We start from the raw sequence: 20,931 nt of genomic DNA, 5'->3' as shown, positions 1-20,931 counted from the left end.
TGCCTTATTTCAAATTAATTATGTTAGATTAAGCTAGTGTTTTGTGTGTTCGGTTAATTCGCACGACACTTTTGACTACAAATTAAGGTCATCAAGTTATATCGCCGTAATGATTAAATAAATTAAAATATTTCTCGTGAAATACAATAACGTAAGTAATATTTAGGCAAAACTTTTATAGATGTGAGGTAAGAAAATTTAATTATTTTGCGTATAATTTGTATATACGAAATAAAACTACCCGGCCGGCATGTACCTATAACTGTTCAAAATATTAATGTAGTGTCCTCTTATGGCAACATTTCTAACATGGCCGCATGTTGAACGAAACGATTTTCTTTACTGTTCGCCAAATAAAATTATTTAGGCTTTATTTGTAAGCGGATTTATGTTTAACGCATAGCCGGAAAATTAAAAGCGTACCCGGTAAAACCACGGTAAGGAATTTGTGCGATATCGTGATTGTTACTATGATTGGCGGTATTTGTTGATCTCATTTGTTTGTGATGAAGATTGATTCGCGATGATGCATCACCCGAACATGCATCATCAACCGATGTCGGGGCACCCGCCGCAGCACCTTGCAGGCCACCAGGCCATGCCTGCACACCACCAGATGCCACCCCATCAGATGCACAGAGAGAACAGGCACGTAACTTTAACTAGGTAACGTTTCGCTTCTCACTTATTTTATTTGCTATTTTTTTGTAACTTATCTTTTTTATATATTTTTGATTCATAATGCCGTGAGCTGAATTTTCTTTAATCTGGCTTAATTTGTTTAATTAAAGTTAAGAACTAGTATTCTTTTAAAAATATTTCCTTTAACGAATCATTATTTTTTTTTTAAACAGGCACATACATCTTCTGTTAAAATAAATGTAGAAACTAAGCACTTCTGGTTTTGTTTCGTCCAATAAATATTAAAGTAAATTGTTTTAAAATAGGTAGTTTTTTAGTGCTTGTTGATATCCCATTCTGTCAAGGGTATCTTCCATAACAAAATATAGATTTGACTTATGTATAAAATATTTACTATTTAGCAAGGTAATCTTAGCTATTTGTGGTTTGGCAAGGCATCAGATAGTAGTTTCTTGTGTAGGAGTTACAGCATTAGTCAACATTCATAATTTCTCTAATAGCTAATTTATATTTTGTACAACAGCAGTAGAATCAACCTGATACATATAAGTAAGTCTACTTAAATTATAGATTTCTTTATTTGTAAACAAAAAATGGATTATATTTTTTATTAAATTAAGGTTCACTACATTTCTAAACAAGTATATTTGCAGTAGTAGTATTTAGCTATTCAAAATAAAAATGTAGGCCTGTAATAATTTTTACCAAAAAAATATATTAGTGATCAGTAAACAGTATTGTTACATCTAAATATCTATTTCATAGCAAAGCTTTATATTATATTCATAATAGTTGTAGATGTTAATTAATTAATATTAACTGCAAGTTTTTTAAATACTACAACATTGATCATATTTAGTACCCACCAGTATGATTTTATGTCTGTAGCTAGTAGCTAACATATTAAGGGTCCTTTTAATTTTTAAGATAGGACCCATTTTGTCTACTAATTAATAATTATTGTAATTCAAAATAGTAGTGAGGTAGTTGAAGTCCTAGCATTTTTTTATTGTTATTATAAGATTAAGAACATTTAAAAAATCATAATTGTCTTTTATCAACTCATGGCAATATACTTTTTAAACTTTTAATAACATTTGTAATATTTTATCTGAAATTTGAGCAGATTATGTTTCTTTAAAAAATAATACCAGGTATGGTAACTCTTGACACTATAAATTAATATAGTTATGTTTTATTCCACATATATGCAGACTGCATTCATATGCAAATGTTGTGTAATTTGTTGATATCTCGAGGGTTCTTTGCGGCACTCTTTGTTCATAAACTGGTCATGAAAGGAACATATGATGGTCGCTTTGATTCGAGAAAATATGATAATGACATTTTGCCACTTTATACTTGAGCTCACATTCTGTATCTCTTTTTGGTGTGTAGCAGTTGTAATAACAGTTTTGCCATGTGTTTCTCATTGAATAGACTATGTTTAAACAGTTACAAATTCTCATAGTGCTGTAGTGCTAAAGCATGTTCTAAAATGGTAACATCTCTATCATACTGTAAGTTTAAAACTGCTCATTTTGTTTTTTCACTTACTGTCAAATTCTTAAATGATTTAAAAACAACTTAGGAAAAAAACCTTGAGTTTTTTAACATTTTGTTGATGAGATGGAATTTAACTTTGTATATACAAATTATTAAGTACTTCATTTTGTCTTATTAACTTTATTAAAGCAAGTATTTAATGGCATATCTCAATAAGATTTTATAATATACTTTATATTATAATAAAACACGAGAATTGAAAAAATTAATGGTATAGATCTTGAAAAAAAGTTTTTATAATTTACAAATTATTATATCATTGCAAAGTATATACTTAACATAGCTTATATTTAAATAGCTGATATTTACAACAGCATAAAAATATTTAGTCATTCTATGGATCATAAAACTATGTCAAAATTTTGATCAAATATACCGCATTTCTTGTCAAAATTTCTTTCAGAATATTGTCGTGCGGTATTCCCACAACATTTTATTACACAAGCTACGGAGATTGTTAAAAATATGATAAATGACATTAACTTGGTAATAAGCATTAGTAAATTAAACCAAATATTCATTATTTATATATATAATCAGATTGGGTATGGTGGTTAAATTGCTATTTGTAACCTTGCACTTAAATATGCATATTAAATTCATAAAATTTAAAATATCAAGAAGGTATCATTATAAGAGGTAAGCTACCACCTCTACTTGTAACGTTAAGATAATTAACACCCATTTCATTTTTTATAAACTTTTTGATATATCTAATGTCTCTAATCATTTAATAAACTTAAAAGGTTCATAAAAGAAAAAATTGCAAAAATCCTTTTGTAATGAAATAAAATGTCCTAACTACTGTATTAAGATTATAAGTGACCTCAAAAAAATCCATCCGAGTTTGTTGTGGACACTTCTCAGATTATGACGCGCTTGGAATCCTTGTGGGTTTAGTTTGAAGGATGTCTTACAGAGGAGTTCAATCTGATTCTCATTTCAATCGAATTGGTCTTTGCTGACATTCTTCCTATGACATACACCAGTGGACAGTTTAAATGATCCCATGTAGATAATAATATGAACATAGATTACATGTTTGCATAAGTACGTGTAATGATGGTTGCGCAGGGTGGCGATGGGCCCGTCTGGAACAGGCGCGCTAAGTGCTCACGGCCAGTCGTTGGGCGGGTTGGGAGCGTTGGGCGTCCACCAGCACCATGCACCGCCGCGGCCACAGCACGCGCCCCACCCCATCCGCGCTATGCCGCACCATCCAACCGCGCAACACCACGCCATGCCACCGGTACAAGCAAGCAAAATTTTATACGTTTATTATACATACACATTGTATTATTAGACACAAGCAAGTGGAAGTGCAGCGCAATGTCGGTCAATGTATCGACCTTTGAGGAAGGTTTATCCCGGACAGTGGACTTGTAATAATTTATATGATGATTATGAAGATGATCACCGCAGAAAGTCGCTGGATGCGGGCAGTATGACTAGTTATTGTGGCGAACTTTGGGGAAGGCCTACGCCTGGCAGTGGACCGGATCCTCTATACCGCGCCCTAGGTACAGCGAATTTGGACGGACTATACTCAGACACATTGTTTTGTACATATACTTATATTCATTATTATTATTATTATTCCTTCTCTTTTCCCAAACCACCGACCTCGGCCACCTTCTGTTGAAATATCTAATGTAACAACAGAAGCTGAGTTTGAAAGCCCTTGGCTAAGTTACTAACAAGAATTAGGAAGTAATATTGACAAAGGAAAAATAAAATATGTCATCAAGAAAATAAGATAACTACATGTAAATTCTATGCTCTTTGTTGTTATGAAATAATATAATGTTAATTGTTATGTATACTTGTTTATATTCGTTATGTCCATGGAGAGTCCTCCTAATTCACCTAAAAGCTCTATCACTTAATCTAGTCATATAAATTAAATATCGGCTCGAGGTGAACTTCACCAAGCCGGAACTTAATATAAACTTTTCAGTTATTATTAAGAGATTTTTCTGTTACCTTAAATCTTATGCACCTTTCAAAGTTATGTTTCTGTGTTTGAAATAAAGTCTTGTTCTTTTTTTTTATTTTACTCGCCATTTTAATTTTTTTTTCTTCTACCTTTCTCGTGGCGTAAAGAAAAATGCGTTCTCGAGTTTTGAGCTTAGCAGCACTTTACATTATTATTATTTTATATACAGAGTGATTGATTATAGGTGTCAAAGCTTTAAAGATGCAAATGATCGTTTAGCTAATTTGCTGACAACATACGGTATGGATAGAGTGATCCAAAAATCTATAGTTACAAAAATAATATTATATACCGTAATAAATGTTCGTCGAAATCCACGACCACCACGTCCTCCGACTGTGGAGTATTGAGGTTTTTCTGGAGAATTTCTGATCTACCCGTTTAATTTATGCATTTTAAAATATTACTATTTTTTATTAATAGCAACAAATGAAGCCAATGAGACGACCGTACTCCGTGAGTGGAGGGTACGGGCCGGGGGGCAGCGTGATGCCGCCGCCCTTCGCCGCCCCACACCAGCACCAGCCACCGCCTTCCGCGCAGCCCAGCCACACTGGTACTACCACAAATCTAATTACATACATCCTGATTTAATGCTGTATCGGCACTCTATGTGAACTTATATGTTCCTCTATAGCGTCTTTATATTTATTCAAGTTCAAACATTCTTTATTCAATATAAAATGGATTACATTTTTTTGGATTACATATTTTTTTGGCGACAAGATAAGTTTAGTCACATGTTCGGATAATAAATACATAAGACTTGAAAAGAATAGGCGAAAAGAATTCGGCAAGGTTATATATTTATCTATATTTATTTTTTAAAGTATATAAAATTACATATTCAATTAATATTGGAAGTCTGGAGGCAAACACTTTATTCCCAGTAACCCTTAGCACAAAATTTCTTAGACAATTTTTTTTTTACCAAGCCATGGAACTTTCTAGGCATTATCTGGGATCCTATTGTAAACGCTTATAAATAGAAATCAGACTGGCATAATAAATTAGTATACAAGCTATACGATATATATATGTCAGACGATGTCGTATGCATAACGACGAGACTTTTTGAACCAACATTTTAGTATCACGTGGAGGACGTTTGTTCCCCACGACGTCCGATCCGAGCGGGGATGCCCCAAGTATCGGTCCTCGGGCCGGTTCTATACACGCTCTACGCCAATGACAACTCATGTCAGGGTTGTAGAGCTCGCGCTGTTTGCAGACAACACCTGCATTTACAATTCCTCTTCTCTTTACCAGCTCCGATCACACTCATGAACAGTTTCGTGCCATGGGTGACTTAAACCCGTTCCCGGATAACAAACTCAATTTCAAAGCCCACGAAAAAAGGCGGCCTTCGTGCTCAGTCGCCTCCATTTCTAAACAGCGGGAGTAAATTGTCACTGTCCAATAAAATGACACTATAAAACTCGACAGATCAGACTCGTTTTCTCACACCCAAGCCCGTGCTTTGCACAAGTTAATCGGCTCATCATTCCGCTCTCCCTCCCAAGTCCCAGCTTCCAAGTCGTACAGATCAAGGTCATGCGTAAGTCCATGGCCGCGCCGTGGTATTGGCAACTATTGTCTAGTTCCCAAAACGGGCATCGATTTTCACTCTGCCGCTCAATACACAAATTCACTGATGGTAGGCGCCGCCAAATAAAAGACAATACATCATCAATGGTACACTCAAACGCCGCACTATTCTGAGACCCGAGACACGTACTCGAGTTTCGGGACGACGCGACGATAAGACAAGCTACGTATACTGCACACTGTCATGGTCGCCATTCGAAAACCAACCAGTCTTGTCAGAAACGAAGTCAGATCGTATATCAAAGTTGACGTTGATCTCTGATCATACTAGGTGGTAATATAAGTGGCAGTAATGCATGGTTTTGAGCACTCGAGCTGCCTTTAATATAATATAAGGTCTTAGTCTAGGCGCCCTCTGCGTCCTCAGGCCCACATAATCTCCAAATGCCATTTGGGTGACAGTCCGGCCCAAGAAATATTTTAGAAATCGAGTCTGTCACTCATTCTTTTCCACATTAGTAATCCCTTGTGTGAAGTCCTCAGAAGTATACCAAAGGGGCTCCTTAACTATATAGAAACTAAAATCAAATTGAGCTGCTCTTAAATAGTATCCATCAAAAGCTATGAGAATTACTATCGTGTCCTGATCAAAAATTAAGCTGGAATTTTTAAGGGGTCAATTTCCAAATCAAATTGAATTATTTAAGTACTTAAGGACTTCCAACGAAAAATATTGTCGTTTTAGCTTATACACGCCCAATGATAGATATAGGCCTCCTAAAGATCTCTATGGGAGGATATACCATATGCTTGGCAAGCGGGTTGACGATCACAGTTTGGTATGACAACATTGACAATAGTGGCAAACCTACATAATTAATGACCAAAGTGTGAATTATATAAAACTGTATCCTAGAAATCGAACCGGGGATTTATGATCGCAACTCTCAGTCCTCTACTGCTAGGCTACCAATACTCGAAGGGTATACGAAATTATAAAATATAAATATAATAAAGTAACATTTTAGCGGTCATTTGAGGTCAGGATGTAAAATTATTTTAAAGTTTAATTTAAAGCAAAACTTAATGAAACTAGATTTATGTAAGAAAGTATATAGGTTCATATTATAAAGGTTCTTAATGTTAAACCAAGAGCTGTTGGACTATGTAAGCGATTTAATGTCGCGTACAAAAGCTTTAAAAAGCTGAAAGAAGTTACTATATTAAAGGAATATTTTGCGTAACAAAGTAAATGCTCTTTATCCAAAAAAACAAAAATAATCTCTTTTATTATATTTCTTGAAATATAAGAAAGGCAGCATTGAGGTAATTTGTACGCAAACACTCTAAACAGAGGTAATTTTTTACACCTGAGTCATCTAGTATACCAAAGATATTGCGAAGAGTTTTTTGTTAAATATCTCCATTTGCATTTTCAATATTTTCTGGAGTATTTCTCTACAAGCAATTTTCTACATATAATAATCTATCCCATATGCATATATTGTCTTGTAATTTTATTTTCTTAGTTATGTTTTTTTACTATTTCTTAAAGTATATTGCTCATAATAATATTACCGCTTTTATTGTTTTGGTAAGTCAGAATAAAAAATTAAGACAACAGTAGTAAATCTTTTTTAAATAAATATATCATTTAGTTCACTGTTTGCGAGCCTAAATATATAATAAATCGAAATCCTCTGAAATAACCCCCAAATATAAATATGTAGAAAATGGTCAAGCTTAATATGTTAATGAAGAAAATTGCTTGTTCAAATATTTTCTACCGTTTCTTGATACCGCGTCGTAATGACGGGTCTATTTCAATTCACAGATTTTCACTTTAATTGTTTTTGAATAGGTTATTTTTTATTCCTTTATAATATAATGCAGAAGTCGTTAGGTAAATCACATGGATCAGTGGCGGGTAGAGTTTAATTTCATTAAAATACATGGTCGAGAAATTACATTTGCAAGAAAATCATTGTTTTCAATTTGTTGATAAACAGAGTTCTGATTGAAAAATCCAAATAATAAGTGTATTACATGCTCTTAGTTTTATAATCTGTCTGGTTTTTGCATTAGATGTGCTGTCAGCATCTTACGTTAATGTTATTTGCAGTGGTGACAGCGCCGTCGGCGAACCTAAACCCAGCCGGGAACGCCACCAGCCCCGGGCGCGAGACCGGTGAAGAGTGCGGCGTCAAAGTCCCCGAGGCCGAGGTGGGCGACGCGCCCGTGCCTACCTCGACCGACGTTTCCGCTTCCGCCACATCAACCGCATCCACAACCCAGGCCAACAGTAAAGAGAAGACACCCATGTGCCTGGTCAATGAGTTGGCCAGGTACAATAAGGTTGGTTTGATTTAAACATGTTTTCATTACTTAGCCAATTAACTAGCTTCACTCACTGCTACAACAAAAAATCTCTTTCAGAACTGACTATTAAAATTTACAAGTGGCTTTATAAATTTTACAGTAAATGTAAACTACATACAAACACTGAAAAAAAGAATCTTCCTTCTATCAAATGCTATTAAGCAATTAGATAGTTTCTTTGACATGATCTGTTTTGTCATGACACATGTCAGATGTGTCATAGAACCTACAACGATTCATTTTTTATTAGAAACTACTAGAACTTTCAGTGTTTGTATCTTAGTATTTTGTATAATGTTTGAAATACATTGTCTTATTTATGAATGATTCTTAGGCAAACATTTAGACGATATATATCGACGATAATTAAACTTGATTTTTCAGATTAAGCATCAATATCGCCTTACGTCTGAGACGGGGCCCGCTCACAAAAAAGTATTCACAGTAACACTCCGGCTGGGTGATACTGAGGAATATACCGCTGAGGTAAGTTCAGTTATGAGGGGTGACAAAGCCAGAACCTTATAACCAACAGTAACTAAGTATCAACTATTAATTAACTTCCTTGACGATCTATGCATCATTGCATCTTGTAGAATCATTGTGTAAAGCAATGGGTCCACTCTTTTTTTGGGGTTTTGAGGGTTTCCATGGTGGATTTTAACAAAGACACCGTATATTGGTTTTGTAAACCGTGTTGCATTATATTTATCTTTTATTTTTGGGAATAAATCACTGACGCTAACTGCAAGATCAGGACTATAAGGAGAGTCGTGGATTAGTTGGGTCAACGAATCCACGACTACCATAGTCAAATATTCAGTTATTTGTTTGGTCAGTAAAGAATTGTTCTGATGATGGACTCGGCATGGATGTTCTAATTTTCGTCTGAACAAAAAACAAAGAAGTGCTAGTGTAATGCTCTGTATTTGTCGTTTGCTTCTTTTCCAGGAAAAATGCACATTAAAGTTTGTCCGACCAAAGAATGAAGCGATCTCTTTTTGTTCTTCTTGATTTTTTTTGTAATAAAATGAAAATTGCATAGAACAATATTTTTTATACATAACAGATACAGTGAGCGTCTAAATTTATATTGTTGTATCTATATATTGTTTGTGTTCAGGGGTCGTCGATAAAGCGCGCACAGCACGCGGCGGCCAGCGCAGCGCTGGGTGGCACGGCGTTCCCTCCCCCGCCGCCCCGAGCGCCTCCCGCACACGCACCGCACGCCGCGCACCACCGACACGCAGGTAATGTGCACGCCATACTATCAACGACATGTAAACTACTAGTTACCAAAGGGACCCAAGTCTTCTGACAGGGATCTAAGAAGGCGTGACAAAAAGAATGGGAATTTGGTAGAAATGTAGCAGAGATCATTAAAAGCAGTAAAATTTTGAAAGTGGTTTTTGAAAAAAAAAGTCTCAGCAATCTCTGGTAAAACTTGGCTCTATTCGGAGACGACACCTGCTTTTAAATTTCTGACTTCGCTTTACGCCATCACCAAATGCTTCCAGAAATACAGAATTAAGGCTGGGGATAGGCGCAACCACATCTTTTTAAATCCCATGTCACTCATGAATAGTCCAGTGGGCCAATATCTTTATTGTGTATCGTTAACTCGAAAACAGGCAGGTTTGTTTTTGACCAGCTGTATCCATTACTAAAAAATAATAATACGCATACCCAACCACATTGTCAATATACATACTTGTCTTGTTTGTTGTAAAGGCGCCGTAATGCCGACGGTGGAGCTGAATGCGCTGGCGATGAAGCTGTGTCAGCCGGCCGTGTACACGTCGGTACCGCCGGTGGCCGCTGCGCCGCGCTCGCGCACGCGCCTGCCGCCGCCGTACCGCCTGCCGCACGCGCCGCATGTGCCGCATCCGCCGCTCGTACCGCCGGCCTACCCGCGTCTGCTGGGCCCCAGCCTCATCTATCGGTCTGTTCTATATTTACGCTTCATTATACACTAATATATAAAATGATAATATATAAGAAGAAGAGAAAATAATATATAAAAAGTTCTATTGAGTAATTTTAGCTGCAAGACATAGATTTCCAAAAAGACCGGTTGGAAACAACTAACATATGACTTCTTTGAATAACCTCAACTAGGTCATCTGTCAATTATGTCAACTGTATTACGGCTTTCGTTGAATATCACAGTAAATTTGGAATCTAGAAGACTAATTATTAAAAATGAGATACAGTACTTAATTAATTTCCTTAACAGTTCCTTAAAACTTTTTAACTTGCTGCATGGTGCATTATTGTTCACGTTAAATTTACAATGAATCATCAAAAAGATAAAAAAGTAAATCCACAGTTAATATTGTAGTTCAACAATTTCATATGGTTCAATGAACCGTGGCTAGTTTAACAATTATTCCCTACATTCTCAATGTGAAGGAAGTACAAGTGCAATCTTTGGAACTGTGTCTCATCATTAGTGATTTCATTGTTAAAATACTGTGATGAATGTTATATATAAAATATTTAAGAGAATAGTAATTCATAGATGGTATAAAATTGTGAAATCAGCTGTCGACTGTTCGAAGGAGTAGTTGCGCCTACTAATTAGTTTAAATAAAAATAATAAGCATGTACACATTAACATGTTTAGCGTTCGCGTGTGTGTGGGCGGGCGCGCATGGCTGGGCGAGGGCGGCACCCCGCAGGCCGCTCGGCACGACGCTGCCGCCCGCGCGCTTCAGGACCTGCGCCCGCCGCCGCAGGTCGACCCCGACGCAGACAACGGTACCACACCTTGCCTGTTTCTTACAATGCCGTAGTGAAAAAAATTTTCTTTGGTTTTCTTGTATTCAAATGATATCTTCCATCACCGCCGCTATGAAATTATATAACAAAACTTAACTAAACGTGAATAAACGAATATGTGAGGTTTTAAAAAAGAAAAAAAGAGCATAAAATCTGGCTTGTAGGACCTTAAAATTGTGCAATGTAACTTTTAATGATAAGCTTCTTTGCTAGAGGACAGTATTTTGTTAACAGTTATTGTAATGACTACATGGACTTTGATGGCTAATTTTGCACCATTAGCTTGGTGGCCTGAATTTGGCGAGGCAGTGTAAAATGCCAATGTTTCAGAAATGCAATGTACTTTATAGACTACCTTTTATACTTAAAGCTCAATTAATTATTTATTCTTGATGTACTTCTGTATTTACCTATTTGGTGTTACTATATATTAAACCATTAAGTCAAACCCCATGGTTAACTCATGTTTGTGACCTTTATTAAAAAGAGGCGGAATACCATGGCTAAAAATTTTGATATTTATCAATGGTGGATTATTTATTATATATTTATAATACAACAGTACACCCTCATTCATATCTGTTATAAGTAGTGTATTTATGTAAATTTTTGGTTTCTCAATTACATTTTAGGTGGCGATAATAGTACTGATCTATTAAGCTCGGAAGTGAAGTCCCCTGTATCTCTGGTGCACGAACTAGCTTTGAAGCGCAACCAGTCTGTGCAGTTCACGGTCAAATCTGAACGAGGACCGCCTCATATGCGGGTAAACTCATTTCATAACAATATATCCATAAATAGAAGGGTTAAAACTGAACGAGACAAGATTTATTCATACTATTCAGTTTTGTCTCTTGCATTAACCACTCTATTTTTATTTTCACACTGAGTTACTTCTAAAATCATAAGTTACCTTTTGACTGTTAACATCAATTCTCTCTACCTTCTGTGCTGATCAAAGCTGTGTTATGACTCAGTCCAGAAATACCAGTGTAATTATAAACATACAAGATATGTTTACAAGAATATACCCATTACCTACCTTAACATGGAGTAATTGCTGATGATTAATAAGGGGCTTAGTGTAAACATGTTGTATACATAATCAAATAGTTTTATTTGAGTATTATAAATTTCAATTTAACTGTATTATATTGTAGTTACACATGTTTTTTACATATTTGTATAGTTAATATACTTTATTGTTGAATGTCTTGATAATAAACAATGAATGCTTACATAAATAGGTTGTAAATGTCTTACACCTGAAGACTTGTATAAATGTGGTTATTTTTTTGTGTAATGATTGGTTAACATCCTATGTCACAGTTGGAGCCTAATTCATTATTTGCATTGTATGTAAAAAGAAAAGTTTTTTTTTAAATTTTATCTGTAAATTTTCATTGGCGATTTCTTAGAGACTGGCGATTCATTAGAAAGAAATTCTTACATTTCGACAGCTATAAACTACTGAATGCTATAACAAAATTTATTCGATAAAGATATATTTAATTTTAAACTTAAAACCAAAAAAGGAATTCTACGATATTAATGTTATGTTTGTTGATATGTCATTAATTTTAAATATATCAACAGCCATATCATGAAACTAATTGTTTCATTGTAATCCAAGAACAGGTAAAAACAAAAAAAAAAAGGTTTTTGAAATTTAATTCATCATTATATAAGCAGATAGACACCCACTGCAAAGCTTATGTCTTCCCTTAAGATCGCTTCGATGAACGGTCTTGCACTTACTGCATCGTAACTGTCTGCAACTCTTGAAACTACAGCCTCAAAGTTTATGATCATTGGAAACAAAAATAAAAGATTATTCACAAACTTGTAGACCAACGATTAATATATGATGTGAAATGTAGGTTTTCGTGACGGTCTGCACGGTGGGCGACATGGAGACGGAGGGAGAAGGCAACGGGAAGAAAGTGTCAAAGCGTCGTGCGGCCGAACGCATGCTGGATGAGATGCGGTTGCGCTGGCCGCCCGCCATGCTGCGCACGCGTCCCGCCCAAGACCGCCGCCGCCACCCGCCCACTAAGAAAAAGCCGCGCAATCTTATCAAGGTATACTCTTTAATTGTTATTATTTCCTCATCACTGAGGATCATCTTTATAGTCGTTTTTTTATGACTAAGAGCCGATAAACATGTCAGTCTCCACTACCAGCTCTCTTTAGGCTTTTCTGTTTTCCTAAAGTTTGTCCATAGTGGTATTACACGCTTTTACAACTGAGTAAGTGAGTAGGTCATCATCCTCTTACCCTTTCATTTTTTCACTGTCGACAACCATAGTCTTATATCTGCAGGCTGGTTTTCACAATCAAGGGGGACTACTTTCATTTTGTGTCAGTCAAAATCCATAAGATATTTCAGATTTTCTTAGCTCTTTCGTACAATATGGCTGAAGAATTTGAGGACTCTTCACAAGCAAATTGGATAATAAAAATATGTTTAGCTCTTTAAGAGTAGACATATTTGTACAGTGTGCTGTCTAGTCTATTATTAACATCACAAATATGTCTACCTATATATAAACTTTTGGTAAAAAAAATGTTAATACATAAAGTAGATGTAAAAGTTTTTTAAACATAAGCTTATTGCAGAAAATCAAATTAAGAAAACTGCTGAAAGCCAGCCTTTAATTGTCTTCTTTTAATGTATTTGCCTAATTTTTACATAAAACATATCTCCTGATGTGAGATGTAAATGCAACTAAATTGCTTTTTTAAAATAACTTTCCTATTGTTCCTATTAGAAATCTATTATCTATTGATCATCCTATGGTTTACATGATGATGAATTAGTTTCAAATCCAATTTCTTTTTGTTTTTACCTATTCTTGTTGACTGTTGATATACTTAACATTATTAATGTATCAACAATCATAACATATATCTTAGATCTTCCTTTTTTTGGTTTTAAATTTAAAATTATTCATCACGTGCATTAATTGTATTTTGTAGCATTGTAGTTATATGAGAAGGACCTATAGGTAAATTTAATTTAAAAAGAGCAACAGTTGAGTTTCTAGCCGGGTGTTCTCACCGAATTAGCGTTCCGAGCCGACGGTAGTATATTACTTATAATGTTAGAATATGGAAAAACGCGTGTAAATGTCTAGTTGAATTTGATAAAGGAGGGCGGGTTCGGATGCACTAACGGTTCTGCGGGCGCGAACAACGCGGGCGGCGCGGACAACCCGATCTCGCGGCTGGCGGTGGCGCGGCACGCGGCGCGCGCGCGCTCGCCGCAGTACCGCGTGGTGGAGGAGCGCGGGGAGGCTCGCAGGCGCGAGTTCCTGGTGCAATGCGACGCGCCGCCGCACTCCGCCACCGGCCTCGGCCCCAACAAGAAGACGGCCAAGCGTCGCGCCGCTCACAGTCAGTACACTTATCACTATTGTATCCAAAACTGATACACAACCGGCCTCGTACTCGAACCCGTCAAGTTTCGAAAATTCCACTGCTAACGCATCTCAAGGTGGTAATGTTAATCATGTAAGCGACCGAAAAAGTCGAGGGTTAGCTCTCTTGAAAGCCTTTGCTATATTTGCCTTTTGCCTTTGCAATACTAAACACTATTATCGACGACTAACAACAAAGGCCGAGGTTCCCTCGGGGAGCCGTTGACTCTAGTCACTAAGGGCTTTCGTGTAAATTGTAGTATGTAGCGGCTCAAGCCAGACTCCCCGGGGATCCCTCGAATTTCGCTACCCTTAATGAGAATTTACGCTAGACGCGCTTGGCGTCCTACCTCCACGAACTTGCTGAATCTGCAGACGCCACTTTGGCAGCAGTGTAAAAAAACAACTGTGTGTTTGTAAGCGAGACATGAAAGAATATCTTGTGTACGCATAAATGACCAGTGTAGACAAGGCGGCAAAAGAACACTGTGTATACGAGAGTGGTATTCGCTGCTTTTAATATATGTCACCTTAAATATCACTGGACTAAATTCCTTTCTCCGTTCGATGTTACACAACTTTTTGCAACCTCCACTGGAAGTATGCTGTCACAAAAGCTAAATCCTCCATCTTAAAAATAGCTTAAACTCATTAAATTTAACAATAACCATATTTAAATAAATCAACAACTATCTAAAATAAAGAAACGAGTAAATCATTTCTTTATTATACTAATGTCCAAACAATTCTAAAATATCCTAAAATACCTGTAATAGCCATTAAAATATCTTAACAATGACCAAAATTTCTTAGATCCACCCGTTATACCTGTGTAACCTTGGTTATGCAATTATCTATCTGTATTTGTTGCAGGTCTTAAAAGAAGCTCCCTTACTACAATAATTTGCAAATTTTATTTATTATTACAGATGTGCTATTGGCAATGGAGCTAAGTGCAAACAGTGCGGATGCTTCTGCAACGGCCAACAACGACAACATGAACACCAACGGTCCCACCGACAACAAATCGAATAGCAATGACATGAAACGAAAGGTAAACATAAAATCTTTCATTTGCTAAGGCTGCATTAAAAATTTGCTAAAATTTTAATTTATTATTGTTCTTGTACAATGACAGCCTACTGTCCAAGAACTAGGGCTTGCTATACAAAATGGTTATTTAAAGATACTTATTAATTTGTTAATTTAATTATAAATTGTATATAATTTAATTTAATAATGCTTGATTCTATTGCAAGAATATTGTAATACATTCTTCAAAGTCAAAACTATTAAAATTTCGTGAAACATATTATCATTAGTTAAATTAAAAAGAATTGAAAAATTAATTGTCAATAGAAGTCATTTTATTCAAGCGAATATTTAAAAGACGTTTTGATTTAAGTTGTATCTGACAGGAAATGTATATACATAAATCAATATTGTTAAACATTCATTTAAAATGCTTTGGTTTTTTGCTTTTTCTCTACAAGTATATCACTTTTCGAAGCAGAGTTGAGTTGAATATATATTATGATATAATATTAACTTTTGATAAAAGTTCTAGTATTGAATAAATGAATATTATCTTTGCCTTGCTTACTGCTATTTCATCTAGCGCTCACGCTTTCCGAAACATTTAACGTTAACAGATGTATGTATCGCTTTAGTAGCGCTATAATTCCAATACAGTAGCCGATCTAGCTGAAGTTTAGACCCCTTGGTCATTCTTTACCAAGGTCCAACAGATCCAGAGCTTAGTTACTGTAACGGGTTTAAGTTTTGAGCTTAGCAAACCATTTAAGTTGTATATATATAATGCTTTATTATTTTTGTGGAGTCAAACAGTAATTGTTTCTGTAATGAAAGACACGACGTTTAAAGCAATTAACTCTTATTAATAAGTTTTAACATTAATTCTCGTGATTAAAGATTAAAGGTTTCTAACCTAAAAATACAAAATTTGTCTCACACAAGTTTAAAGTGTCAATGTGAATTAATTCACATTGACACTTTAAAATTTACAGTTAAGAAGTTATGGAATTATAGATAATTCAAATAAATTAATTATTGTGGAAAATATATTTTCCTTATATATTTGCCATTGGGCATTGGTTTATAGCAAAAATATATATTGCCTAGGAGAATGAAGCGGTAACGGGCGGCGGTGCCAACAACGATGTGAGACAGCCTGTGCCCGGTGTCCTGATGATGGACTACCACCAGCGCTCCGGGCAGCCGCAGCACAACGCCAATGGTATATATGCCCTCACACTACTATATAACTCACATGTACTTTATCACTATGCTATTCTGCTAATAGAAATTACTAACGTACACAATGGCTTGGTGTCTAGTATATGATGTGTAACATGTGATATTTTTTATCATTTTTTTTTGTCGTCACCGTTTCAGCCTACACCTATAAACACCCACTACAAGGCATAGTTCTCCCCCAAAGAAATCTTTGAGAGGATATACTATAATCAACACACTTGTTAGGAGGGTTGGCAATTTCAGAGTGCTATTATGGTATGCAGAGGACGCCGCTGCCCATCCTCTAGAAACTTGTTTGTGAGCAGTGGCAATCCTTTATAATTATCGCATTAATTATATCGCAAGTTTCTGTACTTTACTGCTGGTGCTTAAGTATTAAGATTTATAATATATTATTTATTTGAATAGCTTCATGTGTCTTATGCTTTTTTAAGTAACTATAAACTTTGTCAGACGCATAAAAGTAAAAATATTTCTTAATATAGTAATCTTATATAAATAAAAAATAACATCGGATTACACGCTCTACTTTTCTGTCTCATTATCTCTTTCTCGTCACACATACTCGTACAATATGATGACATTACGTCGTGGTGTCAACCCCACGCAAAATGGATTGGTGCAATCTTACATGAGTTTCCATCACTGCGCGCTTATTGATCAAATCAAATACCATACGCTACCCAACCCAACCCTACCCAAGTTTCTTGTATATTATTAGGCTTCGATAATACCACCTACATCAGAAATCATTGGTTGTAAATTTTTACTTAACCTGAGACTAAAAAGTGTGTATTTCCAGGTGTGAGTGAAACTAGTGCGACGGGCGGATCGGGTGGCAACACTCCGGGTGCAAAGGATCAGCTCATGTACCTGTCCCAACTGCTTGGCTTCACAGTGCAGTTCTCTGACTTCCCCAAGGTACGTGAATATGTTTTCCAGAATTTATCTAAAACATCATTTGGACCGAACATCACGTCAACACTGGTTTCCTTTATGTTATCATATTTAATATGGCTAATTTGGTTCTATAATAAGTTCAAATTGTTGACAGCTATATTAATTACTGTTTTCTTTATTTTATATTAGAGAACCAGTTACAATAAAAGGTTGACTTATTGAAAAATAAAAATTGTTATGTTTATATATCATGAATACTAAGTGTGTTGTGTGTTGTGCACAGCGCAACCACGGCGAGTACTTGTCGCTGGTGTCGCTGTCGACGGAGCCGCCCGTGATGTGTCACGGCGGCGGCGCGAGTACGGCGCACTCGCACGAGCAGTGCGCCCGGGCGGCGCTGCGCGCGCTCGCGCTCATGGGCCTCGAGCCGAGCGACACCGGGTATGTACTCAACTCTGTTTCTTAACATTTCTGAAAGTGATTAAAAAATAATACGCCTGAATATTTTTTATGGCTTCTTCAGCTTAATTTTGACTAAATATGAGATGATAGTAAAAAAATATAATAATATTATTTAAAACATAATCATGTCTCTATATCACTAAGTGGCGGTAGAACTAAAATATACAAAACAGTGCATCCTAGTTGACTGCTATGACTGAAGATTGTGGTGAACTTAATATTATCTCTAACAGTACTATTTTAAGCAAGTTATATTAGTTGTTAGCTGTTACTATGTGGTTTAAATAAAACGAGTGCATGTTATAACTAATTGTAACTGCATAACAGTTTTCATTTAATGAAATTGCTGTCTGTAAACATTTTAAGGTCGCTGTAACATATGCTGTGTGCAGTACACATTGTTCAAATATTGACAATTATATGAAAAAAGAAATGAAACCGTTATTAAACCGAAACTTAAAAAAAATCCAGATACAGTGCGAATTGATAATATAGCTATCAATGTTTTTGTGAGAGTGACACAAAAAATCGTCGTAGTTTATAGTGGTCACTTCTCAGATCAGCGCGCATGTAATCCTCGTTGCTTCAAGTTCAAGTTTCTGAAAAATTAGAGTCTTCGGCATTTTGCTCTTGACGTATAAGTGATCACTATGAGTAATTCAGAGAGGAATAAATATATCATTTGTTTGTATACAAATAGATATATTGTAACAAAATAAACCGTTGCTATTGGGCTTTATATTAATCTCCCACTACGTAATCGTATGGGAGGCGCCATTTAACGTTGCCTATTTGTGATATTTATATAAATAAAAAAAAACATTCAAAGATTCTTGCGTTCAGCTAAAAGTAATGCAATTATATGATTATCGTAAAATCTTTCTTTTCTTCCACATATTAATTGTTTCTTTCAGGGTGCAGAACATCCCCGGCCCCGGTGCAAAGGCCGGAGTTATTAGCAACGGCATTTCCGAGTGAGATCAACCAATCACAGTCATACGAAAGCGATATGACAGTCATTAACCTGTTTCGTTTTCATAAGTTAATTTGCAATATTTTAGATGTGTGTGAATATTTCACGGCGAGGAACAGTCCGCGATGGCGGCGTTGCTCTGTTTTATTTTCAGCTCTGGCATATTCACAATTATTAGATCTCGGGTTTTGTTTATTTGTTGTAGTACTTATTACTACGTATTGTTTTGAAATACAAATGTATTTTTGTTATATCTCTATCGTTCGGTGAAATAAAGGTAGGTGTACCTTTCCAACTTTCTCGAACATCGCGTTATAGAAATTAGCATTAGTTGTCATCATATTCACACGCTTGAATTTGTATTTATTATGCTAAAGTAATTATTGGCAATAAAATATTAATCATAGATTATAATTACTGTATTACAGAAGGCAACAAATATTGTCTTGTTAGTGGGTCTAGGTTAAAAACAATACTAAACACGAAACGATTAGACAGAGGCTGTGAAGCCAAACCAAATGAGATTCTTCGAGACGCGTGCGGGTGACCGAGTACGGCGGCGCATCCACAACTGCCGAGTGTTTGTCCCGGCGCCCGCGCTGGGACAGGTTCGCGGATGCACGACGCGTTGGCGGGATATAGCGCGCGACGCTCACCTGCCGTCCCGAGGAACGCGTTACATCATGCGGCCATGGTGTATCCCTTAGTTTAGATTAAAGCAGTAATCGCCGTAATCCTTGTCCGGCAACCGATTGCTCGCATGCAGTCCCCGTGGACTACTCAGTCCAGCCGCGCCGCCTGCAAGCGCGCCGGCCTCGGGGAGTACGGCGATTAGAACGCGTGGCCTCGATTTTTAAGACCAGCTCTAGCTAGTTAACGTTTGCAGTTTTCCCCGACCCTGACCTATGAAATGTGTAATTTTAGTAATAACTCATAAAGCCACTTTTACGACAGTGCGTAACTTCGCTACGGACACTATTATTTTTTTTATATGCACCTGACATATTGCCTATACATTTGCAGAAATTTTTTTCACAAGTATGAACCGATATCAGCCAACAAGGTATTACACTCATAAACATTTTATTCATTCTAGTATATAACTAGGTTAAGATTGCTTGCTAATTTTAGGACATGTAACTTATTCCTTATCTATTTACCCATAATTATCTAGTACCTATTGCATATAAATTAATCGCACATAAAACTTGACATTGTTTAGTGTTTTGACGTTGCTACAATTGATCGGTACAGCTGACGTGTAGTTTGCACGGTTCGATGACCCGGAGGGGGCCGACGCCCGGTCAATTGTACTATAAATGTACCTCGACGATTGTACATTTCATCGCAATGGGTCTTTTATTGTACTTCGTATTACTTAGTGGTAACGGTATCGCGGACTTCCACTTCAGCCACGAGTCGAGTGATAGCTCTTACTCTTAAGTAAACTTTAAGAATTTGAAAGTTATTTATTGTAAGCACAGAAAATAAGTCTCATTTCTTAATTATGTTAAAACGATTATAAATCGAGGCCATTGTAACAATTTCTTCATGTAGAATGTTGCACAAGTAACAGCGCATAAAGAAATTACAATTATTGGATAAAGAAACGCCACAAGGGCATTAAGAAGCGTTTTATTTATTTTGTTCTAAGCAACTAATATTTTATATTATTATATTATGGGTGAAGCAAGTCCCAATTAAACTCCGTGCTGTTAGCCAACTATGTAAGGAAAAATAAACGTTGAAAAACTGACATTGTTTTGTTATTTACATATTAAATATTTTTTCCCGTTTAGGATATATGCTAGTTTCTGTACATCGCTTCGGACTGCGTGAAAATAAAAAAAATTGGCCACCCAATCTCGAAATTGAGAAATGTCATCTTTTGTTCCCTGGAGATGACATGATTATTGATAATGTTTTGATAGAGAAAATATACTGTCTTTGGCTTCAATGCTAATTGTATTTAGCACTAATTTCTTCGG

General features: G+C 36.1%; 1 protein-coding gene across 2 annotated transcripts; it reads left to right on the top strand.

Annotated features, from left to right (window-relative positions):
- The first annotated feature begins 306 nt into the window (after window positions 1–306).
- stau (double-stranded RNA-binding protein Staufen) lies at window positions 307–20,699 on the top strand. 2 transcript variants are annotated; one of them, XM_068770318.1, is made up of 17 exons: window positions 307–437; window positions 513–648; window positions 3,283–3,457; window positions 4,628–4,760; window positions 7,875–8,107; window positions 8,516–8,617; window positions 9,255–9,381; window positions 9,863–10,073; window positions 10,758–10,891; window positions 11,545–11,678; window positions 12,793–12,993; window positions 14,065–14,308; window positions 15,261–15,385; window positions 16,474–16,588; window positions 17,411–17,529; window positions 17,792–17,949; window positions 18,885–20,699. In XM_068770318.1, exons 2-17 carry the CDS (start codon window positions 524–526, stop codon window positions 18,946–18,948), a joined length of 2,400 nt encoding a protein of 799 aa, XP_068626419.1. In that variant the 5' UTR covers window positions 307–437; window positions 513–523; the 3' UTR covers window positions 18,949–20,699. The 2 variants fall into 2 exon arrangements, with proteins under 2 accessions (XP_068626419.1, XP_068626418.1); XM_068770317.1 differs by having other exon boundaries at window positions 513–666.
- The last annotated feature ends 232 nt before the right edge of the window (window positions 20,700–20,931 follow it).

This window comes from Battus philenor, unplaced genomic scaffold (assembly GCF_028537555.1).
Source record: "Battus philenor isolate CCGP_79_NKW_IND1 unplaced genomic scaffold, ilBatPhil1.0.hap1 SCAF_3, whole genome shotgun sequence".
Classification (NCBI taxonomy): Eukaryota; Metazoa; Arthropoda; class Insecta; order Lepidoptera; family Papilionidae; genus Battus; species Battus philenor.
Note: the sequence above shows the minus strand (reverse complement) of the source record. Positions and strands in the feature narration are given on the sequence as shown.

Coding starts and splice junctions, on each gene's coding strand:
- stau (XM_068770317.1), top strand. CDS start 524: ATGATGCATCACCCGAACATGCATCATCAACCGATGTCGGGGCACCCG. Junction 9,382..9,862: donor CGCGCACCACCGACACGCAG/GTAATGTGCACG, acceptor TTTGTTGTAAAG/GCGCCGTAATGCCGACGGTG. Junction 17,950..18,884: donor CTCGAGCCGAGCGACACCGG/GTATGTACTCAA, acceptor TGTTTCTTTCAG/GGTGCAGAACATCCCCGGCC.